At 44.3% G+C, this 27070-nt stretch overlaps 1 protein-coding gene across 2 annotated transcripts in view; it reads left to right on the forward strand.

Moving 5' to 3' along the window:
• The window catches only part of LOC140486472 (immunoglobulin superfamily member 5-like), a 97023-nt gene that overhangs the window by 24043 nt on the left and 45910 nt on the right, over positions 1–27070 (forward strand). Inside the window, exons 3-7 of one of the 2 annotated variants that reach the window (XM_072585688.1) lie at positions 11568–11882; positions 16502–16801; positions 18966–19097; positions 20327–20351; positions 24229–24341. In XM_072585688.1, the coding sequence (XP_072441789.1) occupies positions 11568–11882; positions 16502–16801; positions 18966–19097; positions 20327–20351; positions 24229–24341 (885 nt within the window). The remainder of the gene's footprint in view (positions 1–11567; positions 11883–16501; positions 16802–18965; positions 19098–20326; positions 20352–24228; positions 24342–27070) is intronic. The other variant, XM_072585689.1, reaches the window with a different exon arrangement.

The following is a 27070-nucleotide window of genomic DNA, read 5'->3' on the forward strand; positions in this document are numbered from 1 at the left end:
TCTTTTAAATTAGTGCATGTACTAGGCCTACATGCTCTAAGTAAATTGAGAATTGTAATAAAAGAATAAAGGATATTAAACTGATTACTGCAGCTGGGCTACAAGATTTATTTATTGTTTGCCTGTATGAGTTTCGTTCATTCATGCAATTTCATGGAAGCACTGTTCTGTCAATTAGTTTCTTAAAGGGTTAAAAATCACACAACACCAGGTTATAGTCCAACAGGTTTAATTGGAAGCTTTCGGAGCGACGCTCCTTCATCAGGTGATTGTGGAGGTCTCGATCGTAACACAGAATTTATAGCAAAAATTTGCAGTGTGATGCAACTGAAATTATACATTGAAGAATTGATTGTCTGTTAAGCCTTTCATCTGTTAGAATGCAGTGATAGTTTCACTTCTTTCATGTGTAAATCACAAAACCCTTTTTTTTAATGTTGCATTCTCGGGTTAGCTGTTAACAATGGTGATAGCTAGACAATATGTTGAAGGTGTTACCCCCTCTGTTCTCTGTCTATGACCTGATGTTTAGATTGATTCCAATCTAAAAAGTGAGATAACAGAGTTTTACATAAATTCATGCAGTTTTTGAGCTCAGAGTTCTACATGAATGTAATATGGTTTTTGAGCAAAGTGCAATGTAACTCTGCAAGTATAAAAAAATTCACCCCACAAAATATATGTGTGCATGTGGGTCTTTGTCTGTCTGTGTGTGTGTCTGTCTGGGGTGGGGGTTGTGAGTGTGAGAAAATGTGTGTATGTGTGTGTGTAGTGAGTGCAGAGTGTCTTATGTCTGTGAGGGGGTGCATGTGTGGGAGTGTGTGTGTCTATAAGGGTGTGTGTGGGTGTCTGTGTGCGCGTCTGTGTGTACCTGTGTCCGTGTGTATGTGAGAGTGTGTGTGTGTGTAGGAATATCTGTGTGTGTGTAGTGCAATGGTGATCACCTGTAATGTGACATGAACCCAAGGTCCCGGGTTGAGGCCCTCCCTATGGGTACCGAACTTAGCTATCAGCCTCTGATCGGCCACTTTCCAGGCAGCAGAGGAAAGTGGCTGAGCAGAGGCTGATAGCTAAACTCGGTACCCATAGGGAGGGCCTCAACCGGGACCTTGGGTTCATGTCACATTACAGGTGATCAACATTGCACTACACATGCACAGATATTCCTACACTCACACACACAGACAGATATTCCTGCACACACACACTCTCACATGCACACGGACACAGGTACACACAGACGCGCACACAGACACCCACACACACCCTTATAGACACACACACTCCCACACATGCAACCCCTCACAGACTTAAGACACTCTGCACTCACCACACACACACACACACACACACTTTCTCACACTCACAACCCCCACCCCAGACAGACACACACACAGACAGACAAAGACCCACATGCACACATATATTTTGTGTGGTGAATTTTTTTATACTTGCAGAGTTACATTGCACTTTGCTCAAAAACCACATACATTCATGTAGAACTCTGAGCTCAAAAACTGCATGAATTTATGTAAAACTCTGTTATCTCACTTTTTAGATTGGAATCAATCTAAACATCAGGTCATAGACAGAGAACACAGGGGGCTAACACCTTCAACATATTGTCTTGCTATCCCCATTGTTAACAGCTAACCTGAGAATGCAACTTTTAAAAAAAGAGTTTTGTGATTACACATGAAAGAAGTGAAACTATCACTGCATTCTAACAGATGAAAGGCTGAACAGACAATCAATTCTTCAATGTATGATTTCAGTTACATCACATTGCAAATGTTTGCTATAAATTCTGTGTTACGATCGAGCCCTCCACAATCACCTGATGAAGGAGCGTCGCTCCGAAAGCTAGTGTGCTTCCAATTAAACCTGTTGGACTATAATCTGGTGTTGTGTGATTTTTAACTTTGTACACCCCAGTCCAACACCGGCATCTCTGAATCATTTCTTAAAGGGATAATGGTCCAGTTAAAAGGCCCAGATACGTAGTAACTGGGGAATCTGTTCAGGTCTAGGAGATGCTTGGTAAGGGCTGATTAATATTATAATGTTACGTGGTGACTTGATGGGAGTGGTATTGCTCTGTATGCTACACTTATTCAGAGGTAACCACTGCTGATAAGGTGTGAAAATAGGTTTGAAAGGGTTGTTTTAATTAGAAAGGGTTGTTTGAATTTGGTCTATCAAATAGACTACAAAACCACAGTTTTATGAATTACTGAGTGAAACCATGTTATGGTAAATAACAGGTTAGTAAAGGGTTATGAATGAATGAACAGGAATCTGCTATTAATTAATATAGCAAACGGATGAGTGAGTTAATAAAGATAACCTAAAACACATTATCTCACAACTGCAACAACACACCCCTGCTCCTGTACTCAAAATCTCTCGCAATGAAGGTCAACATACCATTTGTCTAGATTAGAATGGTGCTGGAAAAGCACAGCAAATCAACGTTTCAGACAAAAGCCCTTCAGCAGGAATTCCTGATGAATTTCCTGCTCCTCGGATGCTGCCTGACCTGCTGTGCTTTTCCAGCACCACTCTAATTTAGACTCTGATCTCCAGCATTTGCAGTCCTCACTTTTGCCAACATACCATTTGCCTTATTTACCTCCTGCTGCACCTGCATGCTTACCTTCAGTGACTGGTGCACAAGGACACCCAGGTCCCACTGCACACTCCCCTCTCCCGATTTGCAGCCATTCAGGTAGTAATCTGCTACCTTGTTTTTGCTTCCAAAGTAAATAATCTCACATTTATTCAGATTATATTGCATCTGCCATTGATTTGCCAACTCACCCAACCTGCCCAGAACATGCTGAAGCACCTCTGCATCCTCATCAGAGTTCACCTACCCACCTAGCTTGGTATCATCTGCAAACTCCAAATCATTAATATATATTGTGAAGAGATGGGTTCCTAGCACCAATCGCTGTGACATGCCACTAGTTACTGCTTGCCAATTTGAAAAGGACCCACTAGTTCCTACTCTTTGTATCCTTTCTGCCAATCAGTTTTCTATCCATCTCAATATACTTACCCTAATCCCATCCGCTTTAAATCTTGCACAATAATTTTGTATGTGAGACTTTGTCAAATGCTTTCTACAAGTCCAAATATACCACATTGACTGGCTCCCTCTTGTCAACTCTACTAGCTACATCTTCATAGAATTTCAACAGATTTGTCAAGCATGATTTCCCTTCACAAATCCGTGCTGACTCTGTCTGACCCTGCCACTGCTTTCTAAATGCTCCACTATAAAGTTCTTGATAAGGGATTCGAGAATTTTCCCCAATATGGATGTTAGGCTTTCGGGTCTATAGTTCCCTGGTTTCTCTCTACCTCCCTTTTTGAATATTAGAGTAACACTAGCTACCCTCCAGTCTGCAGGGACTCTTCTAGAGCCTATAGAATCCTGGAAGATGACCACCAATGCATCCACTATTTCTAGAGCCACTTCCTTAAATATTTTGTGATGTAGGTTATCAGAGTCTGGGGATTTATCCACCTTCAATCCCCTCAATGTTCCCAGCACCATTTCTCTGCTAATATTTATCTCCCCCAGTTCTTCCCACTCACTGAACCTTGCATTCCCCAATATTTCTCGTATCTGATTTGTGTTCTTTTTGTGAAGACAGAACCAAAGTATGTATTCAGTTGCTCAGCCATTCCTTTGTCACTCCCCCATTTCTGTCTGTATGGGACTTAAATTTGTCTTCACTAATTTCTTTCCCTTCACGTACCTATAGAAACTCTTAGTGTCAGTCTTTATGTTCCCCGTGGCAGGGGTGAGCACTTCGGTCATGCTCACCAGGTGGTGACACCCCATAAAGAGCAGCCAACAGCCCAGTTATGATTTGGGGGACCAGTATTAGACTGGGGTGTACAAAGTTAAAAATCGCACAACACCAGGTTATAGTTCAACAGGTTTATTTGGAAGCACTAGCTTTCGGAGCGACGCTCCTTCATCAGGTGGTTGTGGAGAATAAGATCGTAAGACATGGAATTTATAGCACAAGTTTACAGTGTGATGTAACTGAGGTAATACAGTAGCGCCTCGACATACGAATGATCCCGTTCACATACAAATCGGTTTACGAACAGGATTGTATGTAAAATTTTGCTTCAACGTACGTACGAAATTCAAGGTATGAACGCAAAAAGCCCGTGTGCGACCACGTGGTTTCATTGTTCTGCTTTGCTACACGCTTGTTGAACGCAAAAGATCTCGGGCCCCGCGTGATCTCATTCAGTTCATCTTTGGCGCGTGCGCTGTGAACAGCCATCCAAGCATTCGTACACTATCCGAGCAATGGGAAAAATTGATTCAGTTTGTGAACTTTTCAGTTCGCGAACCGGGTCCCGGGATGGATTAAGTTCGTAAATCGAGGAGCTAGTGTACATTGAAAAAGACCTGGATTATTTGTTAAATCTCTCATCTTCTAGAATGACCATGTTAGTTTCAGTTCTTTCATATGTAAATCCCAGACTTTCTTAAAGTTACATTCTCCAGTGAGCTTTAACAATAGGTGTCATGTTGGCCGAGATAATGCATTGAAGGTGTGAGGTGGCCTGTGTAAGGCTGCCTATCCCCGATGGTCAGACTAATTCTATTTCTAACAAAGGGATTTACAGAATGGGAACAATGGATTCATGCAGTTTTTGAGCGAAATAAAATGTAATTCTGCAAGGACAAATTCACCCCACAAACATATAAATGTGTCTGCGTGTGTGTGTGGCGGGGTGTAAGTATCTGTGAGACAGTGTGTGTATGTGTGTGGGTGTGAGTGTAAAGGGATATAAATCTGTGAGAGGGTGCGTGTGTGCATGTGAGTGTAGGAGTGTATGTGTGAGTGTATGAGAGAGAGGAGAAAATGAGGACTGCAGATGCTGGAGATCAGAGCTGAAAATGTGTTGCTGGAAAAGCGCAGCAGGCCAGGCAGCATCTGAGGAGCAGGAGAATTGACGTTTTGGGCATCAGCCCTTCTTCAGGAATGAGGAAAGTGTGTCCAGCAGGCTAAGATAAAAGGAGGGACTTGGGGGAGGGGCATTGGGAATGCGATAGGTGGAGGGAGGTCAAGGTGAGGGTGATAGGCTGGAGTGGGGTGGGGGCGGAGAGATCAGGAAGAAGATTGCAGGTTAGGAAGGCGGTGCTGAATTCGAGGGATTTGACTGAGACAAGGTGGGGGGAGGGGAAATGAGGAAACTGGAGAAATCGGAGTTCATCCCTTGTGGTTGGAGGGTTCCCAGGCGGAAGATGAGGCGCTCTTCCTCCAACCGTCGTTTTGCCATGGTCTGGCGATGGAGGAGTCCAAGGACCTGCATGTCCTTGGTGGAGTGGGAGGGGGAGTTGAAGTGTTGGGCTACGGGGTGGTTGGGTTGGTTGGTCCGGGTGTCCCAGAGGTGTTCTCTGAAACGTTCCACAAGTAGGCGGCCTGTCTCCCCAATATAGAGGAGGCCACATCGGGTGCAGCGGATGCAATAGATGATGTGTGTGGAGGTGCAGGTGAATTTGTGGCAGATATGGAAGTGTCCCTTGGGGCCTTGGAGGGAGTTAAGGGGGGAGGTGTGGGCGCAAGTTTTGCATTTCTTGCGGTTGCAGGGGAAGGTGCCGGGAGTGGAGGTTGCGTTGGTGGGGGGTGTGGACCTGACGAGGGAGTCAGGGAGGGAGTGGTCTTTTCGAAACGCTGATAGGGGAGGGGAGGGAAACATATCCCTGGTGGTGGGGTCCATTTGGAGGTGGCGGAAATGACGGCGGATGATACATTGGACATGGAGGTTGGTGGGGTGGTAGGTGAGGACCAGTGGGGTTCTGTCCTGGTGGCGGTTGGAGGGGCGGGGCTCAAGGGTGGAGGAGCGGGAAGTGGAAAAGATATGGTGGAGGGTATCGTCGATCACGTCTGGGGGGAAATTGCGGTCCTTGAAGAAGGAGGCCATCTGGGTGGTACGGTTTTGGAACTGGTCCTCCTGGGAGCAGATGCGGCGGAGACGAAGGAATTGGGAATATGGGATGGCGTTTTTACAGGGGGCAGGGTGGGAGGGGGTGTAGTCTCGGTAGCTGTGGGAGTCGGTCGGTTTATAGTAAATGTCCGTGTCGATTCGGACCGACCTCTCCACCCCCATCCCACTCCAGCCTATCACCCTCACCTTGACCTCCCTCCACCTATCGCATTCCCAACGCCCCTCCCCCAAGTCCCTCCTTTTATCTTAGCCTGCTCGACACACTTTCCTCATTCCTGAAGAAGGGCTGATGCCCGAAACATCGATTCTCCTGTTCCTTGGATGCTGCCTGACCTGCTGCGCTTTTCCAGCAATACATTTTCAGCTATGAGAGAGAGGGTCTGCATGAGTGTATGGGTCTGTAGGAGTGTTTGTATGTAGGAGTGTCTGTGTGTGTGTGTCTGTCTGTGAGTGTGTGTAAAGCATAGTCACAGACACAGAAATACATACACTCACAGGTAGACAGACACACACACACACACCTACAGACCCATACACTCACGCAGACCCTCTCTCTCATAAGCTCACACATACACTCCTACACTCACATGCACACACGCACCCACTCACAGACTTATACCCCTTTACACTCACACTCACACACATACACTCTCTCACAGATACTTACACCGCTCCCCCCCACCACACACACACAAACACTCACTCTCACAGACTTATATCCCCTTAAACTTTCACAGGGGCAGGAATGGTTGCTTGATGTTCCAGGGTTTAGAACATTTAAAAATAACAGGGAGGGTGGAAAAAGAGGAGGGAGTGTAGCATTGTTAATCAGAGAGTGCATCACAGCTACAGAAATGAAGGTTGTTGAGGAAAGTTTGTCTACTGAGTCAGTATGAGTGGAAGTTAGGAACGGCAAGGGAACAGCCACTGCATTGGGGGTTTTCTACAGATCACCTAATAGCATTGAAGAGATTGAAGAACTCATAGGTGGGCAGATTCTGGAAAAATGCATATTGTTGTTATGGGTGATTTCAATTTTCCCAATATCAACTGGAACCTCCAAAGTGCAGATGGTTTGGATGGAGCAGTTTTTGTCAGGTGTGTGCAGGAGGGTTTCCTTACTCAGTATGTTGACAGGCCGACAAGGGGAGAGGCCATCTTGGATTTGGTTCTTGGCAATGAGCCAGGACAGGTGTCAGATCTTGCGGTGGGAGAACACTTTGGTGACAGTGATCATGACTGCCTCACGTTTACCATAGCCTTGGAGAGGGAAAGGAGCAATTACTGAAGGAAGATATTTAATTGGGGGAAAGGAAATTATGACACGATCAGACAGGAGTTGGGAAGTACGGACTGGGAGCAATTGTTCCACAGAAAGGGCACAGCAGACATGTGGAGACTGTTTAAGGAGCAGTTGTTGTGAGTTGTTCCTCTGAGACAGGTAAGAAGGGGTAGGATTAAGGAACCTTGAATGATAAGAACAGCGGAGCTTCTCATCAAAAGGAAGAAGGCAGCTTACGTAAGGTGGAGGAAGCAAGGATCTAGCACAGCTTTAGAGGATTATAGGTTTGCTAAAAAGGAGCTCAGAAATGGACTGAGGAGAGCCAGGAGGGAGCATGAAAAAGTCTTGGCAAAAAGGATTAGGTAGAACCCAAAGGCATTTTATTCATACGTGAGGAATAAAAGAATGATCAGGGAGAAGGTAGGGCCGATCAGGGATAGTGGAGGGAACTTGTGCGTGGAGTCTGAGCAGATAGGGGAAGCCCTAAATGAGTTTTTTGCTTCAGTTTTCACAAAGGAAAGGGACCTTGTCGTGAATGAGAACTTTGAGGAGCTGGGATACAGTCTGGAACAGATCAAGATTGATGAAGTTGATGTGCTGAAAATTTTGGAAAACATTAAGATTGATAAGTCCCCAGGGCCAGACCAGATTTATCTTAGGCTGCTCTAGGAAGTGAAAAAGGAGGTTACTAAGCCGCTGGCGAGGATACTTGCCTCCTCACTCTCCACGGGAGTCATACCGGAGGATTGGAAGAAGGCAAATGTTCCTCTTTTCAAGAAGGGTAATAGGGAAATCCCTGGCAATTACAGAGCAGTCAGTCTTACATCTGTGGTCAGCAAGGTTTTGGAAATAATTCTAAGGGATAGGATTTATGACTATTTGGAAAACCATAGCGTGATTAAAGGCAGTCAGCATGGCTTTGTGAGGGGGAGGTCATGCCTCACAAATCTTATTGAGTTCTTTGAGGAGGTGATAAGACAGGTCGACAGAGGTCGAGCAGTGGATGTGGTGTACTTGGACTTCAGCAAGGCATTTGATAAGGTTCCCCATGGTAGGCTCATTCATAAAGTCAGGAAGTATGGGATACAGGGAGATTTGGCTATCTGGATTCAGAATTGGCTGGCTGACAGAAGGCAGAGTGGTTGGAAATGGAAAGTATTCTGCCTGGAGGTCAGTGGTGAGTGGGGTCCCGCAGGGCTCTGTTCTTGGGCCTCTGATCTTTGTAGTTTTTATAAATGACTTGGATGAGGAGGTTGAGGTGTGGGTTAGTAAATTTGCAGATGACACAAAGATTGGAGGTGTCGTCGATAGTATCGAGGGCTACTGCAGGCTCCAGTGTGACATAGACAGGATGCAGAGCTGGGCTGAGAAATGGCAGATGGAGTTCAACCTGGATAAAAGAGAAGTGATGCAATTTGGAAGGTCGAACTCAAATGCTGAATATCAGATTAAAGACAGGATTCTTGGCAGTGTGAAGAAACAGAAGGATCTGAGTGCACAAGTACACAGCTCCCTCAAAGTCACCACCCAAGTGGATAGGGTTGTTAAGAAAGCAGTTAAAAGTGAGGACTGCAGATGCTGGAAAAGAGAGTCTAGATTAGAGTGGTGCTGGTAAAGCACAGCAGGTCAGACAGCATCTGAGGAGCAAGAAAATCGACGTTTCGGGCAAAAGTCCTCCATTAGGAATGGTGGCAGTGAGCCTCCAGGGTGGAGAGATAAATGGGGAGGGGGGGTGGGGTGGGAAGAAGGTAGCAAAGATAGGTGAATGGGGATGGGGATGGAGGTGATAGGTCAGAGAGGAGGGTGGGGGAAGTTAGCAAAGAGTTAAGAAAGCAAATGTGTTTTGGCTTTCATTAACGGGGAATCGAGTTTAAGAGTTGCAAGGTTTTGCTACAGCTCTACAAGACCCTGTGAGACCACACTTGGAATATTGTGTCCAGTTCTGGTCACCCTACTATAGGAAAGATACAGAGGCTTTGGAGATGGTGCAAAGAAGGTTTACCAGGATACTGCCTGGACTGGAAGGCTTGCCTTATGAAGAGAGATTGACTAAGCTTGGACTTTTCTCTCTGGAGAGAAGGAGGAAGAGAGGAGACCTGATCGAGGTGTACAAAATAATGAGTGGAATAGATAGAGTCAATAGCTAGAGACTTTTCCCCAAGGCAGGATTGACTGGTACGAGAAGTCATAGTTTGAAGATATTAGGAGGAAGGTATAAAGGAGACATCAGAGGAAGGTTCTTTATGCAGAGAGTTGTGAATGCATGGAATGTGTTGTCAGCTGTGGTGGTGGAAGCAGAGTCACTGGGGACATTTAAGTGACTACTGGACATACACCTGGATAGCAGTGAGTTGAGGGGTGTGTAGATTAAGTTATTTTACTTTACACTAGGATTAAACCACGACACAACATCGTGGGCGAAAGGGCCTGTTCTGTGCTGTACTTTTCTGTGTTCTATGTTCTTAAACTCACACTCACACACATACACACACTCACTCACAGACACTCATAGCACCCCCCCACCCCCTGCACACACACATACCCACACATACATTTTAGTTTGTGAGGTGAATTTGTACTTGCAGAATTACTTTTTATTTTGCTTAAAATCTGCATGAATCCATGTGAGATTCTGTTATTCCCTTTTCTAGATTAGAATCAGTCTGAACGTTGGGGCACAGACAGCCTCACACAGGGCACCTCATACCTTCAAAGCATTATCTGGGCCGACATGGCACCTATTGTTAAAGTTCACTTGAGAATGTAGCTTTAAGAAAGTTCTGGGATTTACATATGAACCTACATGCCCATTTTAAAAGATGGGAGACTTAACTGAAAATCCAGGTCTTTTTCAATATATCACTTTAGTTACATCACCCTGTAAACTTTTGCTATAAATTCTGTGTCCTATGATCTTATACTCCACAACCAACTGATGAAGGAGCAGCACTCAGAAAGCTGTGCTTCCAATTAAACCTGTTGGACTATAACCTGGTGTTGTGTGATTTTTTTTTAAACTTGGTGTTGTGTTTTGACTTTGAACAGCCCAGTTGCATAATTAATGAGGTGAAGAGCGGAAGCTTGTTGAGAGAAAACTTTTCTTGGGCCACGGTAGGACCTTTTGGCATGAACCCACTCACCAATAGACTTTATCTGCCAAAGGGAAAACTCCATTCGCAAAGTCTAATTGACTCAGCCTTTCATCATTTGTCAACCTTTCCTCTGAGATGCCAAACTGGAAGGCCTTCATTGTACATTCAAGCAGACTTTAGATGTAGTACTACCTGAAATAATTACAGGCATTAGGTGAGTGTCTTCACTGGTAGGAATGCTCCATCAAATACAAATCCATTGTTGGATTACCAATGAGCAGAACATCCATGTGCATCCCATCACCTACCCCTCTCCCTGGGTACTGAGTAACACACAATAGTTTTGCCATTAACCTGTCACCTCTAACCATTCCTCTCTCACCTGGCTAGCTTGCTGAGATAAGAGATTCTAAGTACTCACTGTAAGGATGCAATGTGATTTGATTACCTCAATGTAATACTTAGAGACTATAGGATTATGATATCAGACCATTCTTACCTGATGGTGTGACAGATCTAAAGGTAGGGAAGTAGTACGATTCTTACTCACAAAAGTTGATGGGTTTCATTCAATTGATGTGGGGATTAAAGTCTTAAAAATTAGTTTCGTTGGCTTCACTGTGCCCTATGGAAATTAGCCACAGCTGAATTTCTAATCTGCTGTGAGACAGTTGCTTAAAAACAACTTGCTGAGTGACCCTAAGCAATGCTGCACTACACAGGAGGCTCACAGCAGAGGCCTGCTTAGGCTCACATCCCATTTATAGTCTTTATCTTTCCAAATCCAGGTGTTGTGAATTTATGAGTCTAGCATTAATATCAGCACTGGGGGGCTCTCTTGTAGTGCAGTGGTAGTGTGCCAACTACTGGGCCAGGAGACGTGGGTTCAAATCCCACTTGCTCCAGAGATGTGGTAATAACATCTCTGAACAGATAGATTAGACAAATAGGGGAATATAAAAAAAAATGCCAGGGCTAGAGCTGTTGTGGTGCAGTGGTAATGTCCCTACCTCCGATACAGAAACCCTGGGCTCATGTCCTACCTACTCCAGAAATGTGTAATAAAATTACTGGGCTGATTGATCACCTATACAAACTAATGTTGAAAAGCAAAGAGGCCTCATGTTGCTAATTGCTCTTTTCTTGAAGGCAGTTTGTTGCTGTGCTCAAGGTTATTTTTATCTAATGTAAACCTATTTCCTTTTTAGGTACATGTTTGCCTATTCAAATCATAGAAGGTCCAAAAGATGCCTTCGTTTTGCTTAACTCTGATGCTGCCTTCAACTGCACAGTGTCCTTACCTTGGACTATTATTATCTGGATGATGAATTCGACACCCGTCCTTACCATAACACCTGATCGACCCATAATCACAGACTCTCAGTTTGGACAGCGAAATTATACATTTCCAGAATCATTTACTTCAGAACTTATCATCTCAAGAGTGTCATTGAAAAACAATGCGACCGTGGAGTGCAGTCTCCAGACTGATGGAAGTCAACGGGCAAATTTGTTTGTGCAAGGTCAGTACAATACTGCCATTAAAAATGAGGAGCTTCCATTATGTGGAGAGACTAGGGAAGCTGGGATTGTTGTCTGTAGAGCAGAAAAGATTGATAGAAGATTTGATGGAGGGATTCAACATGATGGATGGTCATTGAGTCTCAAATTTAATATGATTGACAAAATGCTAATTATGTGATTTACTTTTGACACACTATGGGTTATTGTGTAAAAAGAAATTACTGCGGATGCTGGAATCTGAAACCAAAAGAGAAAATGCTGGAAAATCTCAGCAGGTCTGGCAGCATCTAACAGATGCTGCCAGACCTGCTGAGATTTTCCGGCATTTTCTCTCTCCATGGGTTATTGTGATTTGGATCCCAGCAGGAAGGGAGGGGTGAGTACATTTATTATTAACTTATGAAAGAAAATGTATATAGGCTTGAAAAGTAAACATTTTACAGGGTTTAGGCATAAGGCTGTATCCTCTGTTTCAGTGGTTAGCTCTTTTAAGGAATTGCATAAGTATAATAGGCTGAATGGCCTCCTTCACTGCTCCAGGATTATGAGATTATCACTTCATGCAATTCTTTTATTATGAGCTTGGATTCAAGACATACTGGTTGAACAGAAAGCAAAGTTAAGGATGGACTTCAGGCTCAGACTTCAAAGTAACTCAATTCTTATACGTTAATTTGGATGTTGTACATGATAATCATAATATTCCAGGCTCTGACTTAGACCTGTAATAGGTAAAGACTAATCTATTATCTTTGCGTATTCATGTCCATGCTCTCATATGAGTCATCCAGAATGTTCTAGAATGTGCTATTTACACTCAGTGAAGTGCAACTCTGTGATATCATCACAAGGTTGCTCCAGGGTTTTGAGACACTTGCACAAAAAGTTATATTGCAACATCATCTCTTATATAATTTTATTACTGCTGCCTTTCACACTATCACAAAAGTTCCCTTTTTACTCCTCCTTCTTTAGGAGATAGTGAGGACTGCAGATGCTAGAGAGTCAGAGTCGATAAAGTAGTTCTGGAAAAAACGCAGCAGGTTAGGCAGCATGTGGGGAGCAAGAGCATCAACATTTCAGGCAGGACCTTTTATTAGGATTGAGGAACAGGAGAGTCGATAGGTTGGAAGCGTCCTGCCCGAAACATTGACTCTCCTGCTCCTTAGGAGAAAGTGAGGACTGCAGATGCTAGAGGTTAGAGTTGAAAGTGTGGTGCTGGAAAAGCACAGCAGGTCAGGCAGATTAGGGCGGCACGGTGGCACAGTGGTTAGCACTGCTGCCTCACAGCGCCAGAGACCTGGGTTCAATTCCCACCTCAGGCAACTGTCTGTGTGGAGTTTGCACATTCTCCCCGTGTCTGCGTGGGTTTCCTCCGGGTGCTCCGGTTTCCTCCCACAGTCCAAAGATGTGCAGGTCAGGTGAATTGGCCAATCTAAATTGCCCGTAGTGTTAGGTAAGGGGTAAATGTAGGGGTATGGGTGGGTTGCGCTTCGGCGGGGCAGTGTGGACTTGTTGGGCCGAAGGGCCTGTTTCCACTCTGTAAGTAATCTAATCTAATCTAAAGAGCAGGATAATTGACATTTCAGGCATAAGCCCTTCATCAGGAATGAGGCTTGTCATCTGGGGGGGGTGGGGGGGTTGGGGGTGGCTGAGGGATAAATGGAATGGATGTGGGGCTGGAGTAGGTAGCTGGGAATGTAATAGGTGGATGAAGGTGGGGATACTCTCTTGACCTGTCCATCTTCCTTGCTGCCTATCCACTCCACCCTCCTCTCTGACCTATTACCTTCACCCCCTACCTTCATTTACCTACCACATTCCCAGCTGACACCCCCCTAGCCCCAACTCCCTCCCATTTATCTCTTAGCCTCCTCCGCCCTGGCCCACAAGCCTCATTCCAGATGAAGGGCTTATGCCCGAAACATTGATTATCCTGCTGCTCGGATGCTGCCTGACCTGCTGTGCTTTTCCAGCACTCCTCTTTATCGACTCCTCCTTCTTTGCCTGCCTCTGAGTCTGTTGAAAACCTCTTTTTCCTGGGGGACAATATCGGGAAGGTGGGTTCCTCTGTCTTAGAATAAGAAGTAAAAGGGAAACACAGTACTTTCAATCATGCAATCACTTTGCACTTTCTCCCTCACTCGGGACCACCTCAGAGAATACTGGCTAATTGGATTGGCTCTGCAGGCCTAACCACTGCTGGGAATACAACAATCCTTCCAGTCTATGTGCTGGACCTTAAGACAATAGACAATAGATGCAGGAGTAGGCCATTCTGCTCTTCAAGCCAGCACCACCATTCGTTATGATCATGGCTGATCATCCTCAATCAGTATCCTGTTCCTGCCTTATCCCTATAACCCTTGATTCCACTATCCTTGAGAGCTCTATCCAACTCTTTCTTGAAAGTATCCAGAGACTGGGCCTCCACAGCCTTCTGGGGCACAGCATTCCATACACCCACCACTCTGGGTGAAGAAAGGTATGAAAGAAGAGACACCCAACAAAGTGTTTGGGGGTTATAAAGCTAGGCCAGTGGTAAGGGAGCACTTGGAGTGAGATTGATTTAAAAAGCAATCAGTTGTTGAACAACCCTGCTCATTCTCTTTCCACAGATGCTATCAGACCTGCTGAATATTGCTGGCATTTTCTACTTTTATTTAACAATTTCAATAGCAACTTTGATTTGTTTTACTTTTTCATCCTCCTTCACCCACTCTTACATTAGCTGGGAACTTATTTTGCAGCAAATAACGGAGCTGTTGGATGGAAACTGACTGTGATTGTGTCAAGAAGGGTCAAAGGACAGGATGGAACATTATCTTTGGGTCAGGATTCATACATCAGGCCCCATTTTAACATAGCCATTATGCAGCTCATGTGATTCTCTGTTTCTGTGTAGGTTTCTTGATTTGTCTCTTTGAATGGATGTCATTTGCAACAGAGTTCACATGGCAATGGCAAATCACAAGTGTGCATTGCCCTTACAAATGCATTTCCCAATAATTCTTTTCATAGAACATAGAACATGGAACATTACAGCGCAGTACAGCTCCTTTGGCCCTTGATGTTGCGCTGACCTACGAAGCCAATCTGAAGCCCATTCCATTCCCATACGCCTGCCTATCCAATGATCATTTAAATGCTCTTAAGGTTGGTGAGTCTACTACTATTACAGGCAGTGCATTCCACACCCCTACTCCTCTCTGAGTAAAGTGAAGTAGAGGGAGTTGTACTCTGAATGACAGGCTGCCCTTCTCCTATGAGGGTTTGATGGGAGTATTGTCGAGGCAGTTTATCCTTTATCTAACCCCATGCTGGCCCTATCCTAGGAGTGTTTTATGGGGACAGTGTAGAGAGACGTCTACTCTGTATCTAACCCTGTGCTCCCCCATTCCTGGGATTTTTTTGTTGGTGTCATTAGTAATATGGATTTGAGAGGGTCAGAGGAGATTCAGCAGGATGTTGCCTGGGATGAAAAGTCTCAGTAGTGAGAGAGAGAGACTGGATAAGCTTGGTTTGTTTTCTGTGGAGCAAAGGAAGCTGAGGTGGTAATCTGATTTGAGGTATACAACAATATGAGAGGCACAGACAGAATTGAGCATGAGAATCTTTTTTGCCCGAAATGTTGATTCTCCTGCTCCTCAGATGCTGCCTGACCTGCTGTACGTTTCCAGCCATCCACTCTCGACTCTAATCTCCAGCATCTGCAGTCCTCACTTTCATCTAGAGTAAATCAGCAGCAGAGCTTCATCAGGGCAGACACTTTGCTTCAAGAATTCTCAATCCAATGACATGTTAATCTTCTGTGGTTTATCTTCTGTCCATCAGCAACTGGACAGATTTTTGATTATCAAGTGCTGAAAGATTATCTGGGATCTGTAGGAATGTAGAGTCGAGTTTATAATCAGATCAGTCATGATCTTATTCAATTTGCGCAGCAGGCTTGAAGGGCTGAGTGGCCTACTCATTTCTTGTTTGTGTATTTGATTGTAAGTCCGATTTGGGAAGACTTGGTTTCAGAGCAGTTTGGATATTTTCCCCTCAGCATGTTAGTTCAAAGTAAAATCTTGTCAGATTATGTTAATGGACTAATAGTCCAGTGGCAATCCAAACAATATGATTCCATAAATCACCATGGCAGGTTAAGAAAATCAGGAGGTAAAATTCTGATATCAACAAAAGTGACCACAAAGCTGTTGAATTGTTGTAACAACACAATTGGTTCAGTAAAGGTCTTTAAGGAACGATCTGTATCTGCTGTCCATATCCTGTCTGGGCCTATATGTGACTCCAGTCTGACATCAAGGTAGTTAACGTTTAACTAATACCTGAAATTATTTTGAAATTCAAAACCCACCGCATTTTGCAGATAGTTAGGGATGGTTAATAAATGCTGGGTCAATGAGAGACAGCCCAAAGATAAATGGAAAATGCACACCTGTATGTGTACGTAGGGTGGTAGAAAAAGTATCAATAGCAAGGAAATTATATTGAAAGGTAATTAAAGCACTTAAACTAATTTGGGAATATTAATTTTAGACTATTTAGAAAAATAATCTGCACTTTTTTTCTTTGTGTATAAAACTAAACATCGTCTGTTATCATGTCACAGTTGAAGGGAAGTTATTTTTTGAGAGCAAGATTTCATCCGTGGTGACAGATCGCAGCACAGACATCGTCTGTAAGGCAGAAGATTGGAATCCTGATCCAACAATCACCTGGACAATAAACCGAACAACTGTACATTCAGAAAGGTACACCACCATCGTTCATCCACCTTCAGGACATCTCTACACAGCCATCAGCACCTTAAATCTCACCCTTAGTGCCGATGCTGAAGTAATGTGCCTTGCTGCCATCAAAGCACTTCCTCAGCCTAAGACGGTTGAACTTAACATCACTGTGAAACCATGTAAGTATAATGCCTTATGCTTTTACAGTAAGTTACTGATCTGTCACAATTTGTATGAGGCCAAGGGTTCATTTGGATTCTCTGAATGGAGTCACTAGGCAAATTTTTGAATGCAGGGGCAGGGATGTCTTGCTGCAATTGTGTAGGTCCTTAGTGAGAACGTCTGGAGTATTGTGTGCAGATTTGGCCTGTTTATCAAAGGAAGAGTGTTGTGGCGCTGGAGGAAGTGCAGCAAAGATTGTCAAGACTGATTCCTTGGATGAAGAGTGTGGTACTGGAAAAGCACAGCAGCTCAGGCAGCATCCGAGGAGCAGATAGTAGACGTTTCGGACATAAGCCCTTCGTCAGGAATTAGGCTTGTGGGCTGAGGGGGCTGAGAGATAAATGGGAGGGCAGGTAGGACTGGGGGGAAGGTAGCTAGGAATGCGATCGGTAGGCGAAGGTGGGGGTGAAAGTGATAGTTCGGGAAGGAGGGTGCAGCAGATAGGTGGGAAGGAAGATGGACAGGTCGGACCATTCAAGAAGGTGGTGCTGAGTTGGAAGGCTGGGACTCGGATAAGAAGGAGGCAGGAGAAGTGGGAAACTGGTGAAATCCACATTGATCCCGTGTGGTTGGAGGGTCCCAAGGTGAAAGATGAAGCATTCTTTCTCCTGATGTCAGGTGGTTAGATTATGGCAATGGAGAAGGCCCAGGTCCTCACTTTCGCCTGATTCCTGGGATGGCAGGACTGACATATGAAGAGAGACTGGATTGGTTGGGACTATATCCATTAGGATTTCGAATAATGAGGAGGGGAGGATCTCTTAGAAACCTATAAGATTCTAACAGGACGAGACAGAATAAATGCAGGAAGGATGTCCCCAGTGACTGGGAAGTCCAGAACCCAGAGTCATAATTTAAAGATACATGTAGGCACTTTAGGAGAGAGATAAGGTAGAATTTCTTCACCCAGAGAATAATGAGCCAATGGAAAGAGGTTGTGACCAAAAAATAGAATATTTTGAAGAAGGAGTTAGATGGAGTTGTTCGAGCTAAAAGGATAAAAAGGAATGGGGGAAAAAAACTGGAATTGAGTTGAATAATCAGCAATGATCATTTTGATTGGTGGAGCAGGCTTGAAGGGTCAAATAGCCAACTCATGTTCCTATTATCTATGTTAAAGCACCTTCTGGAACCATAAGACACCCCAGATCGTGTCACAGCTAAACACTTTTTGGGAGTGTGATCACTGTTGCATTGTCGAAAACATGGCAGCTAATTTGTGTGCAGTAAGCTGCATGAACAGTAATGTTGAACCTGGTGTGGAGGTGCCAGTGTAGTCTACGTTGTAGGTCAACCTAGGAGGGTTTGTGATCTGTAATCCTTTTAGGATCTTTCCTGCTTTCTTGCATTTCTGTAGAAACATCGTCTGTAAGGCAGAAGATTGATTTGTGCAATCTTCTTGGAAATAAATCAACAGATTTATTTGAAGTTATCAGCTTTTGGAGCATAGCTCCTTCATCACCCAACGAAGGACTATGCTCCGAAAGCTTGTGATTTCACACAAACCTGTTGACTGTAACTCGGTGTCGTGTGACTTCTGACTTTGAACAGTAATGTAATAATGACCAGTTGATTTATTTTTAAGTTGCTGGTTGTGGGTAAGTATTGGCCAGGTCAATGTTGGGGAAATTTAATGTCCATGTGAGAAAGTAGGTTGGATCTCGTTTGAGTATCTTGTGTTCTAGACAGTATCTGTGACAGTTCAGCACTCCCACAGTACTGCACTGGAATATCAGTTTTATTTTGTGTTTGAACCTACAACCTTTGAACTCTGAGATGAAAATGCTACAAATGGGGCCACAGCTTGTTAGGCTCTTGCAAATCTCTTTAAATTATGACGACTCCAAAGCCACAGAAGTACGATACAATGTTATTCTGAGAGAATAGTGTCATAAATGTACTTTTTGTGACAATTATATCAGAAAACAGAATAAAAAATGATTTACATTTTAAATGAGGTTGGGAAAGAATTTGATCTTAATTTGAACTTAACTGTGGTGCTTTAAGACATAAGTCTAAACTTGTAGCTTCTTGTCACTTATCTACCAAGAGTCCATATATCAGACATTATCAGGAATGATTGTGTGCTTAGGTTATCTGCTGCTAAATAACTCCTTGAAGTGCTTGACTCTACAGCCAGTCACGATTGGACCTGGTTAATTGTTGCTATTGTGGTGCCTATTGCTGTGGTTCTCCTGCTTATAATACTCATCATTGTGATTGTTTGCTGCATAAAACGGACCAAACACTCAGGTCAGTGTCATTCTTTTACATTTATCCTTTTAAATGCTTATATGTTTGCAATTTTTAAAATTGTGCTTGTTCTTTCGTTACCACATATTACGTTAAATTTGTAATGCACAATGTATCAGTTGAAAGTGGATATTGGATATGAATATGATTGGATGTTGTATAATCATAATATTCATGCAGATACGATATTCCTGTCCCTAAAATTCATCATCTGATTGTTGCAGTATTTAATGTATTGCAGGTAACCGTGACTTCAGTAACTATATCTGATTTTATCTGTGTTCTCAAGGCTTTTGATGTTTAACTTATTTTAAGTAGAAAGGGTGCTATAAAAGCTTCACTATGAAGAAATTAAATTTTGTAGTTTAAGGCAAGACAGGAAAGGGACATAGGAATGCAGGGGTCTTGAATAGGCTACCAAGAACCATTTAATAAATAGCCCTCAAATTATACCTCCGCAAACAACCATATAATTTTATCTTGCATTTGCAAATGTTCTCTATTCCTTTACAGGAATTCTCGATGAGTTCTTGCCATCCATGCAAAACAGTTAAATATAGACTATTGCTGAAAAAAATGTTGTGCAGTCAAAGCTTTTCATTTTGCATTCTATCCGGACAGAACTGCAAAAATCATTGCCTATTCTGTTTAAGATATGGTATTCTTGCAATTCAGTCCTGATGCCTGTAAGAAAGCAGCATATTTCTTTTCTCATCAATACTGTGTGCCAGTGTGTGCCAAAGAAAACTAACCAATTATCAATTGGTTCCCTAAGTTTGACCAAAATTAATTGAACTAAAATCACTGCAGTGCATTCAGTTCACGCATGTCCTCAGAGATTTATTTGAAGTCATTACCTTGCCCTTTAAAATTGATTACATTATCTCCAATGCCAGCATATTGCCTCCTAAGCAATGAAACTCTTACAACCTTCATTACTTCAGTGGCTGTTCAACCCAGAGACTGTTAGAGCCCAAATCTGTGATCACCTAATCATGAAGTTATGATTTTCCACATCCAGTCTGCTCTGGCACTTCACCTTTGTGTAACACAAGACAAATTCCTGCTCCTCCAGCTTAACACACAAACTACATGCGCAAAGACCCAGCTAAGATATCAACTTGCAGTAGAAAGAAAACTCCACTTGTGAAAATAGCAAGCTACCCAAGAAATTATATTGTTAATGATACGATTGACAATGTCTTTCTTTATCTTTCCTTTCCTCCTAGAATCCAGTTATCAAGATGAAATAAGGTAAACAGCACAGATCAGATCTTTTACAATGTTGTGCACTTGTTTCAAAGAAATATGTGTCCAATATTACAGTGAATGTTGCAGAGTTAGGGCAGTCTTAACTAAGCTGGCAGTGGTGATTTTAAGACTATTGACCGCAGCCTTGAATGAACTTAATAACCCAACCTTTATAGCCTGTATGGTAAAGCATTCCATAGATTCTTCCTCATCTTTCAATCTGTAACCTGTTACTATGAGATTATGCCCTCTGGTCTGAGATTCCCCCATGAGGGGAAACAACCTTTCCACATCTACCCTGCCAAGTCCCCTAAGAATCTTGGAAAAGCTCAACAGGTCTGGCAGCATCTGTGAGGAGAAATCAAAGTTAACGTTTCTGGTCTGGTGACCCTTCCTCAGAAGCTTTCCTCACTGGACCTGATTTCTCTTCAGAGATGCTGTTAGACCTGCTGAGCATTTCCACCAACTGTTTTTGTTCCTGATCTACAGCTTACACAGTTCTTTCAGTTTTTATTCCCCTAAGAAACATACATCTTTTAATAAGGACACCTCTCATAATCCTTAACTCCAGTGAGTACAGGCCTAACCTACTCAACCTCTCCTCATGAGACAATCATTCAATACCTGTATTCAGCCAAGTGAATCCTTGCTGCATTGCCATCAATGTCAGTGTATCTTTTCTTAGATTAGGGAAACAAAATTTTTTTTAGATTAGATTACTTACAGTGTGGAAACAGACCCTTCGGCCCAACAAGTCCACACCGCCCCGCCGAAGCGCAACCCACCCTTACCCATTCATTTACCCCTTACCTAACACTACGGGCAATTTAGCATGGCCAATTCACCTGACCTGCACATCTTTGGACTGTGGGAGGAAACTGGAACACCCGGAGGAAACCCACGCAGACACGGGGAGAACGTGCAAACTCCACACAGTCAGTCGCCTGAGGTGGGAATTGAACCCGGGTCTCTGGCGCTGTGAGGCAGCAGTGCTAACCACTGTGCCGCCCACTAAAAATTGTTCACAGTATTCTAGCTGCTATCTGTCCAGTCCCTTCTATAGTTTTAGCAAAACTACCTTACGTTTATAGTCAAGATTAGAGTGGTGCTGGAAAAGTACAGCAGGACAGGCAGTATCCGAGGAGCAGGAGAATCGATGTTTCAGGCAGGACCCCTTCATTAGGAATGAGGCTGGAAGCCTCAGGAGTGGAGAGATAAAAGGGAGGTGGTGGGGCAGAGGAGAAGGTAGCTGACAGTGCACTAGGTGGATGGAGGAAGGGGTAAAGGTGATAGGTCAGAGAGGAGGGTGGAGTGGATAGGTGGGAAGGAAGATTGACAGGTGGGAAAGGTCAGGAGGACGGTGCTGAGCTGGAAGGTTGGAACTGGGGTAAGGTGGGGGAGGAGGGGAAATAAGGAAACTGGTGAAGTCCACATTGATGCTCTGGGGTTGAAATGTTCCAAGGCGGAAGATAAGGCGTTCTTCTTCCAGTTGTTGGATGGTGAGGGAGTGGCGGTGGAGGAGGCCCAGATCCTGGATGTCCTTGGCAGAGTGGGAAGGGGAGTAGAAATGTTCAGCCATGGGGCGGTGGAGTTGATTGGTGTGGGTTCCCCGGAGATGTTCCCTGAAGCGCTCTGCGAGAAGGCTTCCAGTCTCCCCAGTGTAGAGGAGACCATACTGGGCGCACAGGATGCAATAAATGACATTGGTGGATGTGCAGGTAAAACTTTGGTGGATGTGAAAGGCTCCTTTGGGGCCTTGGATGGAGGTGAGGGGGGGAGGTGTGGGCGCAGGTTTTGCAATGCCTGCGGTTGCAGGTGAAGGTGCCAGGAGGGAACGATGGGTTGTTGGGGGGGGGGGCGTGAACCTGACCAGGTAGTCACGGAGGGAATGGTATTTGGGGAAAGCGGATAGGGGTAGGGAAGGAAATATATCTCTGGTGCTGGGGTCTGTTTGGAGGTGGCAGAAATGTCGGCAGATGATGCGGTTTATGCAAAGGTTGGTAGGGTGGAAGGTGAGGACCGGGGGTCTGCCCTTGTTACGGTTGGAGGGGTGGGGTTTGAGGGCAGAGGTGCGGGATGTGGATGAGATGCATTGGAGGCCATCTTTAACCACGTGGGTGGGAAAATTACCATCTTTAAAAAAAGAGGCCATCTGGTGTGTTCTGTGGTGGAACTGGTCCTTCTGGGAGCAGATACGGTGGAGGCAGAGGAATTGGGAATATGGGATGGCATCTTTGCAGGTGGTAGGGTGGGAGGAGGTGCAATCCAGGTAGCTGTGGGAGTCGGTGGGTTTGTAAAAATGTTGGTGTTGAGTCGGTCATCATTGAAGGGGAGGGAGGTGTCAGAGATGGTCCGTGTGAATTTAAGGTCGGGGTGGACTGTGTTGGTGAAAGTGATAAAGTGCTCAACCTCCTCATGGGAGCAAGAGGTGGGACCCCCCCCTGTGCTCACCTTCACCCCACCAACCTCCGCATAAATCGCATTATCCGCCGACATTTTGGCCACCTACAAAGAGACCCCACCACCAGGGATATAGTTTCCTCCCCACCCCTATCCACTTTCCGCAAAGACCGTTCCCTCCCTGACTACCTGGTCAGGTCCATGCCTCCAAATAACCTACCCTCCCCTCCTGGCACCTTCCCCTGCCCCCACAGGAATTGCCAAACCTGCACCCACACCTCTCCTCTCACCCCCATCCAAGGCCCCAAGGAGGCTTCCACATCCATCAAAGTTTTACCTGCACATCCACCAATATCATTTATTGTATCCATTGCTCCCGATCCGGTGTCCTCTACATTGGGGAGACTGGACGCCTTCTCGCAGAGTGCTTCAGGGACCATCCCTGGGACACCCGCACCAATCAGCCCCACCGCCCCGTTGCCAAACATTTCTACTCCCCCTCCCACTCTGCTGAGACCATGCAGGTCCTGGGCCTCCTCCACTGCCACTCCCTCACCGCCTGACACCTGGAAGAAGAACGCCTCATTTTCCGTCTCGGAACACTTCAACCCCATGGCATTAATGTGGACTTCACCAGTTTCTTCATTTTCCCTCCCCCCAACCTTACCCCAGTTCCAACCTTCCAGCTCAGCACCATCCTCATGACCTGTCCCACCTGTCAAACTTCCTTCCCACCTGTCCGCTCCACCCTCTTCTCTGACCTATCACCTTTACCCCTTCCTCCACCCACCTAATGCACTATCAGCTACCTTTCCTCCTGCCCCACTCCCTCCCATTTATCTCTCCATCCCTGGGGCTTCCAACCTCATTCCTGATGAAGGGCTCCTGCCCGAAATGCAGATTGATTCTTGTTAATTCAGGGGCTGAAAAGTTATCAGGCACAAGCTCCTTTGTTCGTTCATCAGACCAGTTAGGTGGCCTAACCTTTGCTTTGAATATTTTGAATTCCAAAGTCACTGCTTTGTTCTGTGTTTGGGTTCTGTTTTTCACTGCTTAGTCATTTAAAATATTATTGCTAAATCCATTGTATTTTCAGCAAAAACCATTTATTTAGAGCGCGATCTGTATCAATATGATTTTCACATGAAGCCAGACCTTCTCCTCCCTTCCAACTCTATGTGATTGAGACATCAATAATATATTATCATGTATGCAGCTGATCTTAATCCCATTACTCTTCTGTAACTATGTAATGAATTAATTGCACAATTGGTGGGACAGGCCCTGTAGAAATTTTTCCATCTGTGTTTAAACACACTAAGTCATTCTCATTTGACCAATGATTTTGATCTGATATTATTTGTACCATTGGGAAACAAACACTGTCAGCCATTCAACAACCAATGTATAATTTTCTCAATCAGATTTTACATATGTATAAACTCCATTTTGATTCTACTACTGTTTTTGTCACTCTTAGGAAAATATCAAAAAGGAAACATCTTGAGACGACTATGGGTGATCAGAAAAGCTCCGGGTTGGAAAATTTCGGAATGTCTTCTGAAAGTCTAGATGATTTCAACATCCCCTCTGGTTGGTGATGAAGTACACATCTGTTTGCATTAACAAATCTTTTTAATTATTGAGTGAATGTATCTCAGAGACTTTGCATGGTCCCTAACTCAGTCTTTTCAGTGAACTTCAATTTAGATAAATATTTTGAGATGGACTTGTTTCTGATAGCCAATTCACCTAAAGAAGTGCAAGGCAAAAGATGGTGTCATCTCTTCACTCAAGAAGTGGGGGGGCAGACACTAAAAACTAAGTGAAGGAGTACTTAAAAATATGCAACTCTTGTATCCAGCAGAAGGAGCTTAATGATGGAGAAAACACTGCTTTTTAATTTTGTAAATGTCAATTGGGGGCAAAGGATCAACAACAATAAATGGGCAATTCAAACATAATCAAAATGGTACAATACAAAAGGAAAAAGCAAGGGTCTTCGGCTACATCTTTATTTATTACTTATTTGTGAACTGTGGGCCTCTTTGGCTGGGTTAGCATTCATTCCTGATGATGGGCTTTTGCCTGAAATGTCGATTCTCCTGCTCCTTGGATGCTGCCTGACCTGCTGTGCTTTTCCAGCACCACTCGAATTTAGACTCTGGTCCCCAGTATCTGCAGTCCTCACTATTGCCTTAGCATTTATTGCCTATTCTCTAATTGTCCTTGAGAATGTGGTGCTGAGCTGCCTTCTTAAATTGCAGAGGTATTGTGGTGTAGATATACCTGCAGTCAAGTTATGAAGGGAGTTATACTTTTTTGATCCACGGAATGAAGGAACGGCAATTTAGTTCCAAGTCAGGACAGTGAGTGTCTTGGAGGTGAACCTATAGGTGACGCTGTTTCCATGGTCATGAGTGTGAAAGGTGCTTACAAAGGAGGTTTGGTGATGTGCAGTGGGGAGATAGAGAAGGCAGAGATACTAAATGAGTATTGTGCATCAGCATTTACTGTGGAAAAGGATATGGAAGATATAGACTGTAGGGAAATAGATGGTGACATCTTGCAAAATGACCAGATTACAGAGGAGGAAGTGCTGGATGTCTTGAAATGGGTAAAGGTGGATAAATCCCCAGGACCAGATCAGGTGTACCCAAGAACTCTGTGGGAAGCTAGAGAAGTGATTGCTGGGCCTCTTGCTGAGATATTTGTATCATCGATAGTCACAGGTGAGGTGCTAGAAGACTGGAAGTTGTCTAACATGGTGTCACTGTTTAAGAAGGGTGGAAATGACAAACCAGGGAACTATAGACCGGTGAGCCTGACCTTGGTGGTGGGCAAGTTGTTGGAGGGAATCCTGAGGGACAGGATGTACATGTATTTGGAAAGGCAAGGACTGATTAGGGATAGTCAACATGGCTTTGTGTGTGGGAAATCATGTCTCACAAATTTGATTGAGTTTTTTGAAGAAGTAACAAAGAGGATTGATGAGGGCAGAGCAGTAGTTGTGATCTATGTGGACTTCAGTAAGGCGTTTGACAAGGTTCCCCATGGGAGACTGATTAGCAAGGTTAGATCACATTGATTACAGGGAGAACTAGCCATTTGGGTACAGAACTGGCTCAAAGGTAGAAGACAGAGGGTGGTGATGGAGGGTTGTTTTTCAGACTGGAGGCCTGTGACCAGTGGAGTATTACAAGGGTTGGTGCAGGGCCCTCTACTTTTTGTCATTTATATAAATGATTTGGATGCAAGCATAAGAGGTACAGTTAGTAAGTTTGCAGATGACACCAAAATTGGAGGTGCAGTGGACAGCGAAGAGGGTTACCTCAGATTACAACAGGATCTGGACCAGATGGGCCAATGGGCTGAGAAGTAGGAGATGGAGTTTAATTCAGATAAATGCGAGGTGCTGCATTTTGGGAAAGCAAATCTTAGCAGAACTTATAAACTTAATGGTAAGGTCCTAGTGAGTGTTGTTGAACAAGGAGACCTTGGAGTGCAGGTTCATAGCTCCTTGAAAGTGGAATCGCAGGTAGATAGGATAGTGAAGAAGGTGTTTAGTATGCTTTCTTTTATTGGTCAGAGTATTGAGTACAGGAGTTGTGAGGTCATGTTGCGGCTGTACAGGACATTGGTTAGGCCACTGTTGGAATATTGCACACATTTCTGGTCTCTTTCCTATCAGAAAGATGTTGTGAAACGTGAAATGGTTCAGAAAAGATTTACAAGGATGTTGCCAGGGTTGGAGGATCTGAGCTAGAGGGAGAGGCTGAACAGGCTGGGGCTGTTTTCCCTGGCGTGTCGGAGGCTGAGGGGTGACCTTATAGAGGTTTACAAAATTATGAGGGGCATGGATAGGGTAAATAGACAAAGTCTTTTCCATGGGGTCGGGGAGTCCAAAACTAGAGGGCATAGGTTTAGGGTGAGAGGGGAAAGATATAAAAGAGATCTAAGGGGCAACTTTTTCCACACAGAGGGTGGTACATGTATAGAATGAGCTGCCAGAGGAAGTAGAGGATGCTGGTACAATTGCAACATTTAAGAGGCATTTGGATGGGTATATGAATAGGAAGGGTTTGGAGGGATATGGGCTGGGTGCTGGCAGGTGGGACTAGATTGGGTTGGGATATCTGGTCGGCATGGAAGGATTAGACCAAAGGGTCTGTTTCCATGTTATACTTCTCTATGACTCTAAGTGGGTACTGCAGATGCTGGAGATTATAGTCAAGATTAGAGTGGTGCTGGAAAAGCACAGCAGGTCAGGCAGCATCCGATGAGTAGGAAAATCGATGTTTCAGGCAAAAGCCCTTCATCAG

Source organism: Chiloscyllium punctatum, chromosome 15 (assembly GCF_047496795.1).
Source record: "Chiloscyllium punctatum isolate Juve2018m chromosome 15, sChiPun1.3, whole genome shotgun sequence".
In the NCBI taxonomy this organism is placed as follows: domain Eukaryota; kingdom Metazoa; phylum Chordata; class Chondrichthyes; order Orectolobiformes; family Hemiscylliidae; genus Chiloscyllium; species Chiloscyllium punctatum.